General features: G+C 45.6%; 2 protein-coding genes across 3 annotated transcripts in view; both read left to right on the top strand.

The window, feature by feature from the left end:
- LOC145400746 (WD repeat and SOCS box-containing protein 1-like) overlaps positions 1–20000 on the top strand; it is a 456090-nt gene that overhangs the window by 61454 nt on the left and 374636 nt on the right. The gene's annotated exons all lie outside the window — the stretch shown is intronic.
- Crag (DENN domain-containing protein Crag) overlaps positions 1–20000 on the top strand; it is a 92561-nt gene that overhangs the window by 16786 nt on the left and 55775 nt on the right. Inside the window, 14 exon segments of the mRNA XM_080273158.1 lie at positions 1–199; positions 911–1036; positions 2363–2507; positions 3313–3488; positions 4714–4903; positions 5977–6118; positions 7491–7636; positions 9194–9316; positions 10649–10854; positions 11423–11543; positions 12516–12697; positions 13158–13261; positions 13907–14002; positions 17978–18073. The exon segment at positions 1–199 is cut by the window's left edge and continues 66 nt beyond it. Coding sequence (XP_080129284.1) covers positions 1–199; positions 911–1036; positions 2363–2507; positions 3313–3488; positions 4714–4903; positions 5977–6118; positions 7491–7636; positions 9194–9316; positions 10649–10854; positions 11423–11543; positions 12516–12697; positions 13158–13261; positions 13907–14002; positions 17978–18073 — 2052 coding nt within the window.

Here is a 20000-nt window from a genome sequence, read left to right as displayed (position 1 = left end):
GGTACCCCCACGACCGCCTCACCCCAGAGCAGCGGTCGGCCCTCAAGCTGGATGAGCACTTCGGCCGCCACAACGTCGTCCACACCAACAAGTGCGTCTGTATACTCTCCAGGTGGCCATTTTTCGACGCCTTTGACCGGTTCCTGAAATACCTCCACCACATGACCAACAGCGGCCCTCATGTGGTGCCCATTGAGAGGTGAGGCTGATAGATAGATAGATAGATATAGAGAGAGAGATAAATAGATAGAGAGTGAGTGTGGTAATACTGGTTCCTGAAATACCTCCACCACATGACCAACAGCGGCCCTCATGTGGTGCCCATTGAGAGGTGAGAGAGCGAGACACACACACACACACACACACACACACACACACACACACACACACACACACACACACACACACACACACACAGGGAGAATGAGATGATGGTGATAATTTACAGTATTCGCACAGGTACGTCCACTATCTCCTAGTGTAGGTGCCTTTCCCCAGTGCGCGTCAAGAGAGAGAGAGACAGAGAGAGAAAAACAGACAGAGACAGAGAGAGAGACAGAGACAGAGGGAGGGAGGGAAAGAAAAATGATGATGATGATGATAATGCAATTCCTACAGACAGAAAGAAGAGGGAGACACAGACAGGCAGACAGACAGACAGGCACAGAGAGAGAAACAGACAGACAGACAGATAGACACACAGACAGAGAGGGAAGATAATGGTAATGTATACTATTCCTACAGGTATGTCCACTATTTCCTAGAGTAGCTGCCTTTCCTCAGTGTGCGTCGAGGGAGAGAAACAGACAGATAGACAGACAGACAAAGGCAAAGAGAGAGAGAGAGAGGACAGATGGAGTGAGAGAGGGATAAATGATGATAGTGATGCTAATGTATGCTATTCTTACAGGTACGTACACTACTTCCTAGAGGAGGTGCCTTTCCCTAGTGCACGTCGGCCCCGCATCCTCCTGCAGCTGGACGCCACCGAACGCATCTCACTCACACAGCCTGAGGACTCACCGATTACACTCAGGTATCTATCTGTCTATTTATTTATCTATCAGTCTATCTATCTATCTGTCTGTGTATCTATAGCTAGACTGAACATGTGAGTCTTATTTCATCCTCTTATTTATGTCCTCAAATTATTCCTCTATCCTTCCATTGCTGTCCCTCTTCTTTGTAAATGTCTATCTATCTGTCTATCTATCTATAGCCAGATGCCTTAATCCTGTAAGGGGCAGCCACAGACAAATTGCCTCCATGTCACCCTGTCTCCCGCCATTTCACTGCCTTCCTCCCAGCTCACACCCGTCTCCTCTCTTTTGTTAACCCCTTATGGGCAGGATTATCAATTATACGACCGTGTAGGGCGGCATATTCTTGAAAAAATTAAGTATCAAGGAATAAGCCTAAACATACATAGATCGATAAAAATAGATGAAAAGCAAAGGTAAGAGGTGTTATGTACATGGTAATACGTCTCTCCTGGCTGTAGGAAGAGGAGGGGAGGAGCGCAGGCAGGCAGCTTATCACCAGGCATGTCTGGGGTGAGGCTAGCAAACTTTTCACTTATTTTCTGTTTCTTCACCACCGAACACTAAAATTATCATTTCGCATGCTTTACACTGTCCATTGTCTTCAAAATCTTATGTATGTGTTTTCTGCTTTACTTGAACACTTATAACAACAAAACTTATGTACATATATTCTGTTGTACTTGAACGCTTAAAACACCACAACTTAAGTATGTATATTCTATTTTACTTGTTTCTAGGCATGGGTGGGTAGAGGGCAGGACAGTAGGTTACAAGGATGCCATATTGCCAAATTTCACCAATACATTAGGACAGAAAATGGCCAGATGTTACATGACGACACCCACCTCCTGATGCACGGACGTTACGTGATGTCACCTGCCTGTTAGGGGTTGATATAAATTGGGTTATGATATCGTTGGTGGTGATGTTGATAATGATGATGAAGGGAACTCTCTGTAACCACTCCATGCCACTGCACATCACCCCACCACATTAACCACACTTTCTCCTCCACAGTGGCACCAAGTTCTGCCACTCCACATCACCCCACCGCATTAGCCACACCTTCTCCTCCACAGTGGCACTAAGTTCTGCCACTCCACATCATGTATAAATCACTCCTTGCCACTTCACATCACCCCACCACATTAACCACACCTTCTTCTCCACAGTGGCACCAAGTTCTGCCACTCCACATCACCCCACCGCATTAGCCACACCTTCTCCTCCACAGTGGTGCCAAGTTCTGCCACTCCACATCATGTATAAATCGCTCCTTGCATCACCCCGCCACATTAACCACACCTTCTCCTCCACAGTGGCGCCAAGTTCTACCACCTCGTAATGAACCTGGGTCCCGAGGGGTGCCTGACGGTGCTTCTCTTCACCCTGACTGAACAGAAATTACTCCTTCACTCCCTGAGGCCAGACGTACTCACCGCCGTGGCTGAGGCGATAAGTATGGTGAGGAGGAGGAGGAGCAGCAGGAGGGGGAGGGGGAGGAGGGGGATGGTGGTGATGAGGAAGAGGGGAAGAGGAGGAGGGGGATGGTCGTGGTGATGATGATGAGTAGGAGGAGGAAGAAGATGAGGAGAAAGGATGAGAAGCAGGAGAAGGAGGGGGAGGATAGTGAGGTTGAGGAGAAGTAGGATAATGGTGATGATGATGATGGTGATGATGATGAGGAGGAGGAGAATAATGGTGATGGTGAAGAGGGGAAGAGGAGGAAGGAGATGATGGTGATAATGTTGTGGAGGAGGAGGAGGAGGATGGTGATGCTGCTGCTGATGATGATGAATAAATGGTGAAAGGAAGTGATGAGTGTAGAATTAAGAATGATGAAAAATATATCACAGTTCTTGGATGAGAAAAAAAGATAGGGAAGATGATGATGATGGTGATGGTGGTAATCAGAGTGATGATGATGATGATGATGAAGTGATGATAGAAAGTGATGGGTTTAGAATGAAGTTGAGAAATTTGGTCTAGGAGATGAAATTGAGTGAAAAGATATGAAAGATTTTGAAAGCAGATATACTGTAAAGGCAAAATTAATGAGGAAGAATATGATGTCAATAAAGAATTTTCACACTCTCTCACTTAATGGCTTCTCTGCCTGTCTGTCTGTCTGTCTGGGTCTCTGTAAAACCCACACTGTTCCATCCCATATCATCTTACACACACACACACACACACACACACACTCTGTTCCCTATCTTTTCAAACATTTTCTGTTCCTCTCATTTTAACCCTCTGCTCTCCGTTCCAGATCATCTTTCCGTTCCACTGGCAATGTCCGTATGTCCCCCTGTGTCCTCTGGGCCTCTCGGACATCCTCAACGCCCCCATCCCCTTCCTCCTGGGCCTAGACTCACGCTTCTTTGACCTCTACGATCCCCCCCTGGATGTCATTTGTGTGGATTTGGACACCGGCGCCATCTCTGTGTGGGTATTGGTGGGGATTTAACACACACACACACACACACACACACACACACACACACACACACACACACACACACACATCACATCACCATACTATACATTTTCTACTCACGCTGGCACCATCTGTGTGTGGGTATTGGTGGGGATTTGACACACACACACACACACACACACACACACACACATCACCATACTAAACACTTTCTACACACACTGGTGCCATCTCTGTGTGGGTATTGGTGGGGATTTAACACACACACACACACACACACACACACACACACACACACACACACACACAATCACCATACTATACACTTTCTGCACACACCGGTGCCATCTCTGTGTGGGAATTGGGTTTATTGTGGGTACTGGATTTATTGTCAAGTATTCTGTATGATTTATTTACGGTAGGGCATAATAGGGACTGTGAAAAGTGCCTCTGGAGCTGATATTACCAAATTTGGGGCACTGACACTCATGGGGAATATGCTGATAGGGAATGGGCCTGTAAGGAAACTCACCCACGTGTATTTCCCACCTTAAATGCATCCTTAAGTTTCCTGAAATGTTGCTATTAACACATTATATCATAAAGCAACATTAAGTTAACAATGAAATATAAAAACATCATAAAACGCAGTTATATATGTATTACACGTGCATCACACACACACTTCCTCCGTTCAAACATAGCACTCACCAGAAAGACCAGGGTGAAGGGCTTAATGGACTCAGTGCTAGGGGGCCTTGAATTGCAGGCCCTGGGACAAGATCATAGAGTGTGACCTCAGGATTAAGGGACCTAATAGGGAGGCTGCCAGAGATTGAGCAGTGGAAAGATAGGTTTGTTTTTTATTTATTTATTTTTAATCTACAGAATATGAACGGGGAAGGAAAAACAGGAAAAAGGATACAATTTTTCTTACTTTTCACAACTCCATAACCACAATTTTGTCTTTCATTTTTCGTCTCTCCCATTTGCAGAGGTATGTGTGTGTGTGTGTGTGTGTGTGTCCATATGTGTGTGTGTCTGTGCATGTGTGTGTGTGTCTGTGCATGTGTGTGTGTGTGTGTCTGTGTCTGTGTGTGTGTACAGAATTTGAAGAGGAAGGAAAAACAAAGAAAAAAAAGATATACCGGGCATGATTTACTTTTCACAACACCATAACCACCTTTTTGTCTTTCGTTTTTCATTTTTCGTTTTCCCTTTTTCCCATCACAGGCCAGAAGACAAGAAGCATCTCGTCTCAAAGCTGCTGCCAAGCCGAGCAGCACGAACCCTGCGCTCTACCCTAGAGCTGCTGTGCGAGAAGATCCACAGGTTTGAGAAGAACCGACAGAACCACATCAAAACAAGGAAGGCAGAACCCGACGCTGGCATTGACTCTGAGTTCTCAATTAAGCGCAAAGAGGTGAGGAGGAGGAGGAGGGAGGGAGGGAGGGAGGAGGAGGAGGAGGAGGAGGGACAGAGGTAAAGAAGGGAGGGAGAAAGAGAGGAAGGATGGACAGAGGAAAGGGAGGGAGGATGGATGGAGGAAAGGAAGGGAGAGGGAAAGGGAGGGAGGATGGATGGAGGAAAGGAGGGGAGAGGGAAAGGGAGGGTGGATGGATGGAGGAAAGGAAGGGAGGATGGACAGAGGTAAAGAAGGGAGGGAGCAAGAGAGGGAGGATTGATGGGGGAAACGAAGGGAGAGGGAAATGGAGGGAGAATGGATGGAGGAAAGGAGGGGAGAGGGAAAGGGAGGGAGGATTGATGGAGGAAAGAAAGGGAGGGAGGATGGACAGAGGAAAGGAAGGGAGGGAGGATGGACAGAGGAAAGGAAGGGAGGGAGGATGGATGGAGGAAAGGAATAAAGGGAGAAAAGGAGGGAGGATGGATGGGGGAAAGGGAGGGAGGATGGATGGAGGAAAGGGAGGTAGGATGGACAGAGAAAGGAAAGGAGGGAGGATGGATGGAGGTAAGGAAGGGAGAGAGAAAGGGAGGGAGGATGGATGGAGGAAAGGAAGGGAGAGGGAAAGGGAGGGAGGGAGGATGGACAGAGGAAAGGAAGGGAGGGAGAAAGTTAAGGAGGGACAAAAGGAAGGGAAGGAGGAAGGAGAGAGAGAGAGAGAGGGAAGGATTAGGGAAGGGATAATGAGAGAAGGAAGGATGTGAGAGGGAGGTAGGGAGAGTGGGAGGAGAGGGGAGACAGGCAAGGAGAGAGAGAGAGAGACGTGTTCCCTACGTGTCAACAAGTGGGTTGGTGGAGGGTTAGTGCCCCTCCCTGTAAAACAACTAACTCAAAGACGAACCCCCACCCCTTACCGGATTATGGCGTCTGGCTAGAGATAGATAGATAGGTCAGTTGGTAGGTAGGTAGGTAGATAGAAAGATAAATAGGTAGACAGGTAGAGAGAGAGAGAGATAGATACATATAGATAGATAGAAAGTGTTCATTTTCTCCTGCTGCCTTCGTCACATCCTCGTCGCCTATCTCCCCCAAAGCAACAACTTGATGTGGAGATCCAGGAGGCATTCCTGCGCTTCACGGCCAGCATCCTCCGAGGCTACAGCAGCTTCCTCCTGCCCATCGTCAGTGCCCAGGCTGGCCAAGCGTGTGACACCGCCTCCCTCTTTGATCTGCAGGGTGAGTGGCCAGCGGGATTATTATTATTATTTTTGGTATTATTATTATTATTATTATTATTATTGGATGATGGATGGATTATTATTATTATTATTATTTTATTATTATTATTATTTTTATAATCATTATTATTATTGGATGATGGATGGATGGATTATTATTATTATTATTATTATTATTATTATTTTAGTGGTAGGTGGGGATGCTCACCATCCACTCACTCAATGTAGAGCTGCTCTCAGGTGTCTGCCCTTTCCTCTCCTCCATTCTTCTTTCCTTCCATCTTCTTCTGTCTTTCCTTCATTCTTTCCTCTTCCTTCTGCCTACAGGTGACTTTACACTCCCTCTTCTGTCTTTCTTTCCTTCATTCTTTCCTCTTCCTTCTGCCTGTGGGTGACTTTACACTCCCTCTTCTGTCTTTCTTTCCTTCATTCTTTCCTCTTCCTTCTGCCTGTGGGTGACTTTACACTCCCTCTTCTGTTTTTATTTCCTTCATTCTTTCCTCTCCCTTCTGCCTGTGGGTGACTCTACACTGAGTGACAAGCCAAATGGTTTCCTGTACACCAGGAAACCATTTACTATGCTGGGTGGTAACCATATAACCAAATTATGGCACCTGGTGGTTTAGTGGGTAATTATTGCACTCCAATCGGATTGAGCCGGTGAAGGTTTATATCTAAGGGATGGTTGGGGTTTATTGCTCACGTAATGCCACTCAGGGATGAGTGAGGCTGGTCACTCTCATCTTAAATGTCAGGACCAACTTGCCTGGCCCTGGGCTCCTACACTCCTCATGGGGCAACACAGGATTAGATGATGGATGGATATTTTTCCCACTCTCTCCTGCACCGTTTTACATAGATAGATAGATTGATAGATCCCCAGTATTGATAGACAGGTATGTGCCACCTTCGCATTCCCAACTTTACCATTCATATCACCGATCAAAAACACTCTCTCATTCCTTCCAAACTTTTCCATGCACACTTCTACATTTGTCCAGAACTCTTCTCTCACTCTTCTAGCATGATCTTGCTTTGGCGCATACACACACAATCGCCCACATTTGTATTCCAACTTTCAACTTTACTCACACAATCCTTGACCCAACTGATCCATACTGTCTTATGCTCCTCTTCCATCTTTTACTCACAACTATACATACTCCTTCCTTTGCCCTCTCATTCTCACCTACTCCTGCACATATAGATAGATAGATGCCCAGTATTAATAAACAGATAGATGCCCAGTAGATAGATAGGTAGATAGATAGATCCCCATTATAGGTAGACAGATGGATACCCAGTAGATAGATAGATGTGCAATAGATAGTCTTAATACGAGGTGCTATTCTTGCTGTTCTCCCCCACAGCGTTTGTCAAGTCTCGGGACCGCAAGTACCACAAGTTCTACACCCTGCTGGTCAACACACAGATGTTCAGCAAGTTCATCGAGGAACGTTCTTTCGTCTCGGATAAGGACGCAAGCCTGGCGTTCTTTGATGAGTGTGCAGAGAAGGTCAGTGTTTGTGTGTGTGTGTGTGTGTGTGTGTGTGTGTGTGTGTGTGTGTGTGTGTGTGTGTTTTATTGAAAGTTGGTGTGGTGAGTTTTGATGATGATGAAGATGATGATGATGATTGTTATTATTATTATTATTATTAAACAGGTGGTTGATAGGGGCACTCACCATCCACTCACTTGATGTAGTGCTGCTTTCGGGTTCCAGCCCTTTCCCCTCCTCCTTTCCTCTTTCCTTCTATCCTCTTCTGTCTTTCTTTCCTTCATTCTTTCCTCTTCCTTCTGCCTGTGGGTAACTTTACACTCCCTCTTCTGTCGTTCTTTCCTTCATTCTTTCCTCTTCCTTCTGCCTGTGGGTGACTTTACACTCCCTCTTCTGTCTTTCTTTTCTTCATTGTTTCCTCTTCCTTCTGCCTGTGGGTGACTTTACACTCCCTCTTCTGTCTTTCTTTCCTTCATTCTTTCCTCTTCCTTCTGCCTGTGGGTGACTTTACACTCCCTCTTCTGGCTTTCTTTCCTTCATTCTTTCCTCTTCCTTCTGCCTGTGGGTGACTTTACACTCCCTCTTCTGTCTTTCTTTCCTTCATTCTTTCCTCTTCCTTCTGCCTGTGGGTGACTTTACACTCCCTCTTCTGTCATTCTTTCCTTCATTCTTTCCTCTTCCTTCTGCCTACAGGTGACTTTGCACTCCCTCTTCTGTCTTTCTTTCCTTCATTCTTTCCTTTTCCTTCTGCCTGTGGGTGACTTTACACTCCCTCATCTGTCTTTCTTTCCTTCATTCTTTCCTCTTCCTTCTGCCTGTGGGTGACTTTGCACTCCCTCTTCTGTCTTTCTTTCCTTCATTCTTTCCTCTTCCTTCTGCCTGTGGGTGACTTTACACTCCCTCATCTGTCTTTCTTTCCTTCATTCTTTCCTCTTCCTTCTGCCTGTGGGTGACTCTACAGTGAGTGACAAGCCAAATGGTTTCTTGTACACCAGGAAACCATTTACTATGCTGGGTGGTAACCATATAACCAAATTATGGCGCCTGGTGGTTTAGTGGGTAATTATTGCGCTCCAAAGGGATTGAGCCGGTGAAGGTTTATATCCAAGGGTTGGTTGGGGTTTATTGCTCATGTAATGCCACTCAGGGATGAGTGAGGCTGGTCACTCTCATCTTAAATGTCAGGACCATCTTGCCTAGCCCCAGGCTCTTACACTTCTCATGGGGCAATGTAGGATTAGATGATGATGATGATGATAATGATAAAAATAAGAAAATAATAATACAGTTATAATAATGGATGATGGATGGAAGGTAAAAGAGGTGTTTGGTAATTACTTAATGAGTTATATGGTGACCAGTGCCTGATCCCTGAGTAGTATTATACTTAAATTTGGCTCTTTTTTTTTTTTTTTTTCCCTTACGGGGAACAATATTGCAGGCATTAAAAAAGAGAGAGAGATTTTCATTGCCTTTCCTTTAGGTTGAGAAAGAGAGATTTTAATTACCTTTCCTTTAGGTTGAAAGAGAGAGAAAGAGAGAGAGCTAGCTATCTTAGCATTGCCTCTGCTGCAGGTTGTTGATGATGACCCCAGCATACGCCTGCTGGAGGTGGAGGCAGCACACAGTGAACACACCCTCTTCCTCCCACCCCCTGACGCCTCACACCTGCCAGAGGGCGTCACCTATACCTACAAAGTGAGTAGCAGTGCCACAGAAGCTGAATAGTGTGGTTGTAGTAGTGGTAATAGTATTAGGAGCAGTAGTAGTGGTGGTGGTGGTTGTGGTGGTGATAGTAGAAGTAGTAGTGGTGGTTGTGGTTGTGATAGTAGAAGTAGTAGTAGTGGTGGTAATAGTAGCAGTAGTAGTGGTGGTGATGATAGTACTAGGAGCAGTAGTGGTGGTGGTGGTGGTGGTAATAGAAGTAGTGGTGGTCGTTGTGGTTACCAGCCTTATACTACTACTTTTTTATTAGTTTTTTTTATTAACATTACAGTGTAAATAGACATTAATATATTGGAGTCATTGGTCTGTGCGACTCTTGCCCACAGTAACTTGGTAATCCATACCGGCCGGAGAGACAGGCCTGTGGGCTGATTGTCTTCTGCCTCTGAGACATAACAGTGCAGACCTCACCAGGGAGAATGACAGTCCACATCTCATCCAGGCCATAACAGAACACTGGGGTTGACACTTCTCAGAAAGAACCTTTATCAGTCAAGTAGAATCTCACTGCTTCTGGACCCATCCCACCTGATGTCAACACAGGGGGAGTGAATCAGCTGTGGTCCACATGTTGGATCCTTTCTTGATAGTTTCTGTATTTTTCTTGTTCATTCCTCTTATGAGTATCCATGAGACATGGTTGGTGGTGACATGCTGCCGTTGGATCAAATATCCTAATGTCGCAGAATGCCACCTGGCCACATGTCCACAAACCTTGAACACTGACATCCATCTTGCATCATTTGATGTGTTTGCTGATCTGTGTGTGAAGTTCTCACCATCTAGAGGTAGCAGAGCCGGCTGAATGGGGACATTATGGCATATTTCCTGCAGCATTTTTGCCTTTAGGTCATGTACTTCATCATGTCAAAGGCAAACAAAGCCTCCTTCCAAACTGTTGCATGGTTTGTATCAAAGGCAGCGCCACAGGCACAGTGTTGAGGTAGGTTCTCTGTTGGCCACCCATATCCCATGGCTGTGGCATCAATAAATTCTTGTTTGTTGAAATGGAAGCCTTTTGTCTTGAGAGGCAGGGTTGTCAGCCAGTTTGATGCCCCAGCCTCCCGTGCCATTTCAACTCTTCTGCACTGGTCTGGTGTAAGATATTCAGTTATGTGCTGCAGGAGGCCCTTTTGTCCCATTCCACACAGTGCAGTCACCAGCCATACAGCAGGGCCAAAAAAGTTCTATCATCATCAAGTGCTTCGAAAATCATTGTCAGAAATTTGAGGTCTGCATCCTACCTTGCGATTTCAGGTTTAAGCACACAGCCCTCACTTACACAATCATATTTTCTCTCTGCAGTGTTTCCCAAAGCTCCGTGCTGACCTGTTTCCCCCGCGTGAGGTGCTGCCGGCGCTGCCCCCACAAGTGCGCACCCCCCAGGCCACCCCCGCCTCCCCCCTGGCCCGCCGCACTAAGCTGGAGGTGAAGACGGATCAGCGGCTGGCGTCACGATACTCCCAGACACCCATACTGTGGGCCAAGTGTCTCCTGGCCACGTGTTATAGGTGTGTGTGTGTGTGTGTGTGTGTGTGTGTGTGTGTTTACTGTACTCACTCACTCACTTACTTACTCCATTACACACACACACACACACACACACACACTTTTTTTCTTTATTTTCAGACACATACCCTCCCCTCACTCACTCCCTCTTACATACACCATCTCACTCACCCACCCACACACTCTGCTGCTAGAGATTGAGCAGCATGGAGAGCCACTTCAGGTAACCAGGGGCAGTGCATGTAAGTGTGTTTGAACTTTATAAATGAAATGTAATGATATGAAGGAAATATTTTGGTGATAGTAATTATTGATGATGATGATGAGGAGGAGGAGAAAGGGTATTATTATTATTGTTATTATTATTATTATTATTATCATTATCATTATTATTATTTCACTCATCTTAAATGTCAGGACCAACTTGCCCAGCCCCGGGTTCCTACTCTCCTCATGGGGCAACGTAGGATTGGATGATGGATGGAGTATTATTATTATTATTATTATTATTATTATTATTATTATTATTATTAAATTGTAAGATAACCCCAGCTGTGTTCTCCGTGGCAGCCTGTGGTTTGCGCAGCTGCCGGCGTTTGCGTCCACACAGCACCACAAGGGCCGGGTGCTGCAGCTGGCCTTCAGGATACTCACCAACATGCAGAAGCTTCACCTCTCACAGGCCGATGAGGTGAGAGACAGAGACAGAGACAGACAGACATACAGACAGACACAGACAGATGCAGACAAACAGACAGACAGAGGAAATAATTGTGAGAAATTTCCAAGGGGGCTGTGTTATTCTGTAATTGTCCATCAGGATATTCAGGAACACACAGTCTCTTCCTCAGCCACACGCTGATGTGGTGAGGTAGGGAGAGTGGAGAAAGGAAGGATATGCCTGACATGGAAGGGAATATTAACTCACAGGAAAAACTTTTGCTTTAAAACAAAATAATTTTGAAATCTTCCATTTTCCAAACTATTCTTCCAGACAAAAGTGGGTGTTGGTATGAGCTGTTGTCACACAGTCAGTGCCTGTCTGAAGGCTGTAAAATTTTTTGTAGATACACATAAAAACAGGTAATATATTACCTACAGGAAGTGCTTCTTACATCCCTGTAGTAGCAGTAACCAGGTCTGCCTGGCTGAGCAGACCTGTCAGTTGCAGGCAAGCAGCTGCCCCTGCAGGGCTGTCCCATGCAGTGAGATGCAGGGAAGAGTGTGAAAGTTTGGTTGCCAGATGGACACCACGTGTGTCACTGCACCCAGTTAACACGGCCACCATGGTAGGCTCCACCATTGGTTGTATGGTTGCCACCCAGCATTAGAAATGGTTGCTGGGCTACAAGGAACCATTAGGCTTGTTACACAGAGTCACCTAAGGCAGTACTACATCAAGTGAGTGAATGATGGGGTGCCTCACCAGTGTCTATCACCTGAAACTTTGCTATCACTTCTTGGGGTGACTGTACGTTCCTTATTTTCCCATAGCCTGTAAAGCCTTTGCACTCAAGTGTTTTAGATGTGGCAGTTGGTATGGTTTCATATTTCTACATGCCTTTCCTTGCCTGAAACTTTCCATATTTAAAGAGGCAAGTTTTGTTTCCTTCTGATATTTTCTGTGGTCTGATAATTTCTCTTTTTCCTCTTCCTTCGCCAGGTGAGCTACCGTGTGATGATGCAGCTGTGTGGGCTGTACTCGCAGCCGATCCTGGCGGTGAAGGTGCTGTGTGAGATGCGGCAGCACGGCATCACGCCCAACGCCATCACCTACGGCTACTACAACACAGCCGTCATGGAGAACAAGTGGACGCACTCTAATTTATTCTGGAACAAACTCAGGTGAGAGAGAGGGAAAGAGAGAGGGAGGGGTAGGGAGATGTAAAGAGAGAGAGATAGAGAAGGGAAGAGAGAGAGAGAGGGAGGGGTAGGGAGTTGTAAAGAGAGAGAGATAGAGAGGGGAAGAGAGAGAGAGGGTGGTACGGAGATGTAAAGAGAGAGAGATAGAGAGGGGAAGAGAGAGAGAGGGGGGAAGGGAGATGTAAAGAGAGAGAGATAGAGAGGGGAAGAGAGAGAGAGGGGGGAAGGGAGATGTAAAGAGAGAGGGATAGAAGGGGAGAGAGAGAGAGAGAGAGAGAGAGAGAGAGAGAGCCTATAAATGATATTGAAATGTTAAAAAATGGGGATTAAGTTTTTCAACCACCCTGTGTGTGTTGGTGTATATCTCTCTCTTATTTTTATTATTATTACTATTATTAATTATTTATTTATTTATTGACTTTGTTATTTTTTATCCCATCAGGAATGTGGTGCTGGGAGTGTCAGCTTTCCGGAGATGTGGGAGAGAGAGAGCACAACGCATGGCTTCCTCTCTCTCCCTCGACGTTGTTGATAAGTGCCTCACAGGTGCGTAGGGAGAGAGAGAGAGAGAGAGAGATTTGTAAGTAGAGAGAAAGATAAGTTTACAGAGATTTGTAGGTAGAGGGAGAGATTTGTAGGTAGAGAGAAAGATAGGCATAGAGAGAATGAGAGAGAGAGAAAGCAATTTATTTTCCATGTTACCTCTTAATTTCCAGTGAGTGGTTGTGGTGTGAGATTTTGTTGATATAAAATGATTTGCTGAGTGTTGAATGTTAAGGTGTGATATGCCAAATAAATCACTGGAGGGGTGCTAAGGAGCCTCCGTGGCCAAGCAGAATAAGTATTGGAAAGACTAATAAAATAACACTGTGGCTCTAAATCCTTTCCATAGCACTTCTTCATGACTAGCGCTATATTTCAGTGTTACTCTATGGCTCAGAATTCAAGATGGAGGGATGGCAACTTTAGGCCAAGTTAGAGTGAAAAGAGTATAGGAAAGTCTAATAAAATAAACACTATGGCTCTACGTCCTTTCCATAGCACTTCTTCATGACTAGCACTATTTTAACTCAGCATTCAAGATGGAGGGATGGCAATTTTAGGCCAAGTTAGAGTGAAAAGAGTGTAGTAAGTTTTATATAAGAGACTAATTCTGCTCTCTCTCTCTCTCTCTCTTTTTCTCTCTCTCAGATGCGGACAGCTCCTCTCGTGTGTCCCTGGAGAGCGGCACATCCCTGGACTCGCACCCCCCCGCCCCACACACCAAGACCGACACCCTCAGCTCAGGTGGGTGGTGTGAGAGAGAGAGAGAGAATGTGTATGTATATGTGAGAAAGGGAGAGAGATTACTTGAGTGTGTGTGTGTGTGTGTGTGTGTGTGTGGGAAGAGAGAAAGAAAGAGATTACCTTCATGTGTAATTCACCGGGTCGGTCAGGATCACTTGATGTCGTGATCGTCAGCTTTTACCCTCCCGGAAGGGAGCTGAGAGCTCATATAGTCTGATCTAAGGGCAAGGCTGTGACCTTCAGACAGGCACACACCCATCCCCTTGCTCAAGGGGGACAGTAACCACCCACTTCGTCAGTGAAACTTTTCGCAACCTGAGCGAGGCGCGAACTCCCGTCTACCATATGGCAAGCGAGAACGCTACCACTGCACCAGCGAGCGGTGTGTGTGTGTAAAGAGAGAGAGATTACTTTTGTGTGTGTGTGTGTGTAAAGAGAGAGAGATTACTTTTGTGTGTGTGTGTGTAAAGAGAGAGAGATTACTTTTGTGTGTGTGTGTGTAAAGAGAGAGACATTACTTTTGTGTGTGTCTGTGTCTGTGTGTGTGTGTGTGTGTGTGTGTGTGTGTGTACCCATTCTTTAACCTGTGAACTCCGAGCCACACAAAGACGGAGAGATTTTTTTTTTTTTTTACCAGATAATGCCCTGGATGTTTATATCTTGTAAGTTTATATTAAACAAAAATATATATACAGTAATCCCTCTAATATCCGGACGCCCAATAACCGAACATCCCCACTAACCGAACCTTATCGTCCTGGGATCAAACATTCCCAAAATGGTCCGAAAATCCAAAAAAATTGGAAAAAAAATCGTTTTTTTTGCCATCCGTAATTTGAACTTGCCGCGCGCGCCGCGTGAGAGCATTGTTTTGGTTTGTCATTCCTCCGACGTCCAATAGAGCGCCACTGCATCCTCCCCACTTCCCGCCTGTCTCTCACCGCGACAAGACCTGCGCTGTTCGCCATGGCTGCCCACGTGCTCGCTTTTGTGGTGGTGCTGTACTTGCTGCAAGGCCTCCTGCTGCTCTCTGCCCTCCTCTTAGTGTGCGTGATGATGTCACCGCCTCCTGAGAAAAGGAAGAGAGTGGTGTTGACTCTGGAGAAGAAATGGGAGATATTGGAGAAGGTTGATGCGGGTTGGTCTTCCTCTCGCATTCTCCGCGAGTTCAACCTGGCCCGGTCGACTTTGTTCGATATCAAGCGTTCCCGAGACAAGCTCATGCAGTACACGGCTGACTTCTCGTCGAGAAGCAAACGCAACGTGGAGAGGAAGGTTATGTTTACCCCCAAGTATGCAGAGATCGACCGCTCCACGTTGATTTGGTATCGACAGCAACGTGCAGCTGGTGTGATGGTACGTGGAATGGAGCTGAAGGCTGCTGCTGAGAAGTTTGCAAGGCTTCACGACGCCCTTGACTTCAAGGCATCCGAGGGTTGGCTCTTCGCGTTCAAGTTACGACATGGCCTTACTAACCGTAAAGCACATGGCGAAGCATTGGACGCTAACGAGGATGGAGTGGACGAGTTTCGGCACAAGGTGAAAGGCTTGATCGACAGGGAGGGCCTCACTCTCGGTCAAGTCTATAACACTGACGAAACTGGCCTATTCTATCGCTCGGTGCCAACGAACACTCTCGCCGATGAGACGGAGAAGCGTGTACCTGGCCGCAAGCTTTCTAAGGAACGGATATCTGCTTTGTGTTGTGCCAATGCTAACGGCATGCACCGGCTTAAGCCCGTTATTGTTGGCCGTGCAAAGCAGCCTCGGTGCCTTCGTGGGGTGATGGATGTCCTTCCTGTCGTATGGTACCATTCTTTGAAAGCATGGTTCACAGCTGTGATTTTCAAAGACTGGTTTCACCATCACTTCGTCAAGGAGGTCATACATTACCAGACGAAGACACTGGGAATTCCTCGCGACCAGGTAAAGGCTCTCCTTCTCCTCGACAATGCACCTGCCCACCCGTGCGACAAGGACTTGGTTGCTGAGAATGGCCGTATTAGGTGCATGTTTCTGCCACCTAATACGACTGCTCTCATTCAACCAATGGACCAAGGAGTGATCGTGGCAACAAAGCGCCTGTACCGTCGGAAGTTCCTGGACGAGGTGATGGTGGTTCTCGAGGACGAGGACGAGCGCAGGGAAGGACGTGACACTCGAGGCAAGCGGACTTTGAAAAACCTTCGCCGCTACAACATCAAGTCTGCGCTGTACAACTGGGCTAGTGCATGGAAGGAAGTCCCTGTGAAAACTCTTGAAAATGGTTGGTCTCATCTGCTTCTCGGAACAGATGTGGAGTACGATTTCCTAGGGTTTGACGTGGATGACTTCCATGCACGGCTACGTACGCACGGCGACGATGTTGATGTGGACGATGTTCGTGAGTGGTTGGACGACGACGAGGGCGATCCTGGGTATCAGACGTTGTCTGATATCGAGATCGCGTCTTCGGTTGCTGGTGTCAGTCCCGAACTTGAAGATTCCGACGACGAAGGCGATGATGATGCAGACTCCGCCCAGCAGGACACTACTCCAGCCATCCCCAAGCTGAGCGCACTCCGGGAACATCTAGAGTTCGTCCTAGACTACCTGGAACACCCGGACTGCGACAGGGAGATGGGGCCCTTGGGACTCGTGGAGGAAGTGCGTGCTTTCAGGCAGCGCATCATCAATCATCAGAATCGTCTGTCTTTGCGTCAGTCAACGATTGACAGTTTTTTCAGGCCCGTGACCCCCGCTGTGCCAAGCCCTGGTTCCACTCCGTTGCCTCCCCAAGACAGGCCCTCATGCTCCGAGCCACAGCCCAGCACATCAGCTACAGTGGAGTCACCGCTCGACGTGAGTTTGCGTCTGTCTTCAGAGTCTTCTGTAGTCGGTACGCCATCACCACTACCCACCGATGCACCCCTTGGACGCCTGCCAGTGATACTCTCGGGCTCTGACAGTGAATAAACAGCAAGAACTTCTCCACTAGACCACACGGGAATTTTGAGTGTTGTGCAGTGAAAAAAACGGTGTGTTGTGTTAAGGTTTTCAAGTTGGGAGAAAAGACTAAGTAGAAAAGAAATTTAACGTAACTAACCTTCTTTGTTTTGGCTTTGGAAACTTAAAAAAACTTGGGAAAAGTTAATGTGCAACACTTAAATTTAATGGAACATTATTTGGACTAAAGTGAACACTGTGAAAAGAACGGACTTCTGTGTGTTATTGACTAAGTTCAGTGCAAGACTTCAGGAAGAGTGTACTGCAAGTGCTTCAGGAAATCGTTCTTACTGTCAGAGTCCGAGAGGAGGCGGTTATTCATCGAGGTGGCCAGGGACTTGCTGTAAGTAGCCAAAATGTTTCATGTTGTACTATTTCCCATACTATATTTACCAGAATGTTTCATATTGTATTTTTTCCATACTATACTTACCAGGAAGTGTCATACTGTACTTCTTTCCATACTAAACTTACCTCATGCATGTGCAGTAGGAATGTGTTTTTCAGAGTTCGGTTAGGTTCGGTTAGGTTAGGTTCGGTTAGAGTCCATAAGTACCAGAATGTTTATTAATGTATGAACATACTTCTAAACCCACATTTTATGTTTCTATTGCATTTATTTCAGTCATTTATGTGCCTTATTGGTGTGATTTGGGTGTTAAATAGGTGCTATGCATGTCCGGAGGGAGTTGTATAGGTGTTTCTCTGTGTTAGGGTCCGTAAGTACAAGTCCATAAGCTGGGGCCCAATATCCGGACGAAACCAATATCCGAACCTACCGATGGCTCTATTGATCCGGATATTGGAGGGGTTACTGTATATATATTTTTTTCATTTTTTCACTGCTCACGTACACAAAGTTATGCATGGCGCTACGCAAAGATGGAGATTTTTTTTTTTTTTACCAGATGTACTCTCTCTCTCTCTCTCTCTCTCTCTCTCTCTCTCTCATTTTCTTTATAGCAGCCCTCTCTCACTTTCTCACAACAGACCCGGGCTACTGTTCCGTGAGCGAGACCAGCGAGTGTGTGAGCCCACCGGGAGCGCCCCCCTCCACCCCAGCCCCCCACCTCCACCAGGCAGAGAGTGAGTTAAATCTAGCTTTATTTTCTCACTTTCTTATGCCCTCTCAAATCTTCTCTCTTTATTTTCTCACTTTTGTACTCTCAGATCCTCTCTCTTTATTTTCTTACTTTCATACTCTCTCAAATCTTCTCTCTTTATGTTTCTCACTTTCATACTCTCTCTCAAATCTTCTCTCTTTATTTTTCTCACTTTCGTACTCTCTCTCAATTCTTCTCTCTTTATTTTTCTTACTTTCTCTCTCTCTCTCTCTCACACACTGACTCTGCACCACCAGGCTGAGAGTGAGGTAAATCATCTCTGTATTTCCTCACTTTCTTTCTCTCTCTCTCTCTCGCACACTGAGCCACACCCTGTCTTTCATTTTCTTTTAAACACATACACACTTTTTTTTTTTTTTTTAAATATAAACATGCAGTGTTGAAATTTTCCTCCTACTGCTGAAATACCTACCTACCCACCTACTTACCTACCTACCTAGCTACATGCGTACACACAAATACATACATACACATACTTACACACATACATGCATCTCTAAATGCTAGTGTTTTAGTCTGTCTGTCTGTCTGTCTATCCATCTATCTCTATCTATCTAGCTGTCTATCTATCTATCTATCTATCTCTGTCCATCTATGTATCTATCTGTCTGTTTGTCTATCTGTATCTCTGTCCATCTCTCTGTCTATCTATCTATCTGTCTATCCATCTCTATCTATCTGTTCATCTATCTGTCTGTCTATCTGTCTATCCATCTGTCTATCTATCTGTCCATCTGTCTATCTGTCTGTCTATCTGTTCATCTATCTGTATCCATCCATCTATCTATCTGTCTATCTGTAGCCAGTGTTTTAGTACAATCTATCTATCTATCTGTCTATTGTATTTTTATGTATCATAGCACTGAACCAGAAACTCACCAGGGGGGGGAGCTGATGCATTGTAGGGATGGCTGTGTCTGCTGGTGTGGGTGTGGCCAAAGAAGCTCCCTGATGCCTGTTCCTTAGTGATTTATTTTTAGATATGGGTGGTTAATATCCTTCTGTATGTTAAGACGTGGACAGAATGGAGAATGAAAAACTGACTAGGAGGGTGTATGTAGGTGAAGTGGAGGGAGGGGGTGACTGAGGATGAGGTGGAGGGATGGAGTTGAGAGGTATATGAGGGAGGGGGGTGTGAGTTGGGGGGAGGGTAGTCAAATGGTGGGTGACAGCGACTTGGAGGCATTTTGTCTGTGGCCACCCTTTGCGGGATTAGGGCGTCGGGCTATAGATAGATAGATAGATAGATAGATAGATGTTATTTATGCAGAGTATGGTGATATTGGAAGGATTTATGTAAGCACAGAAGAGGACAGTAAGGTGTAATAAGCAGAATAAATCACTTAGGAAAAGGTGTTAGGGAGCTTCTTTAACCAATAAGTTTGTTTTAACTCGTCTGTCTGTCTGTTGGGTTTTTAATGTGTGTGTGTGTGTGTGTGTGTTTGCCTTTATGTTTTTTTGTCTGTCTGTCTGTGTCTGTTGTTATTTTGGTAGAGGAAGTGACAAGCAAAACACAAACTGCCTATTACTATTATTATTATTATTATTTTATTATTATTATTTTTATTATTATTATTACCCAACAAGTGATAAAACAAAAGTATGTGTTTATTTATATATCCTTATGTACTGTAGTAACTAAAGTGTGGCAAAGCTTTCAGGCATTTAAGTGACGTGTAAAGTGAATATATGTGTGTGTGTGTGTGGAAAGGTATGTCTGTGTGGTAGGATTCCAGGGGCTGCAATGGTGAGTGGATGAGTGTGTGGCCCATTCGATTACTACTCACAGTAATTTTTTTTTTCTCTCTCCTTGCTTCATGGATCCTACCTCACCCCACCTACAGATGGGAAAAAGAGGCAGGGTGGTGATGATGATGATGGTGGTGGTG

Source organism: Coenobita brevimanus, chromosome 53 (genome assembly GCF_032717465.1).
Source record: "Coenobita brevimanus isolate Jiangsu-jjx chromosome 53, ASM3271746v2, whole genome shotgun sequence".
NCBI classification, from domain to species: domain Eukaryota; kingdom Metazoa; phylum Arthropoda; class Malacostraca; order Decapoda; family Coenobitidae; genus Coenobita; species Coenobita brevimanus.
This window is presented reverse-complemented; position numbering and strand designations above follow the sequence as displayed.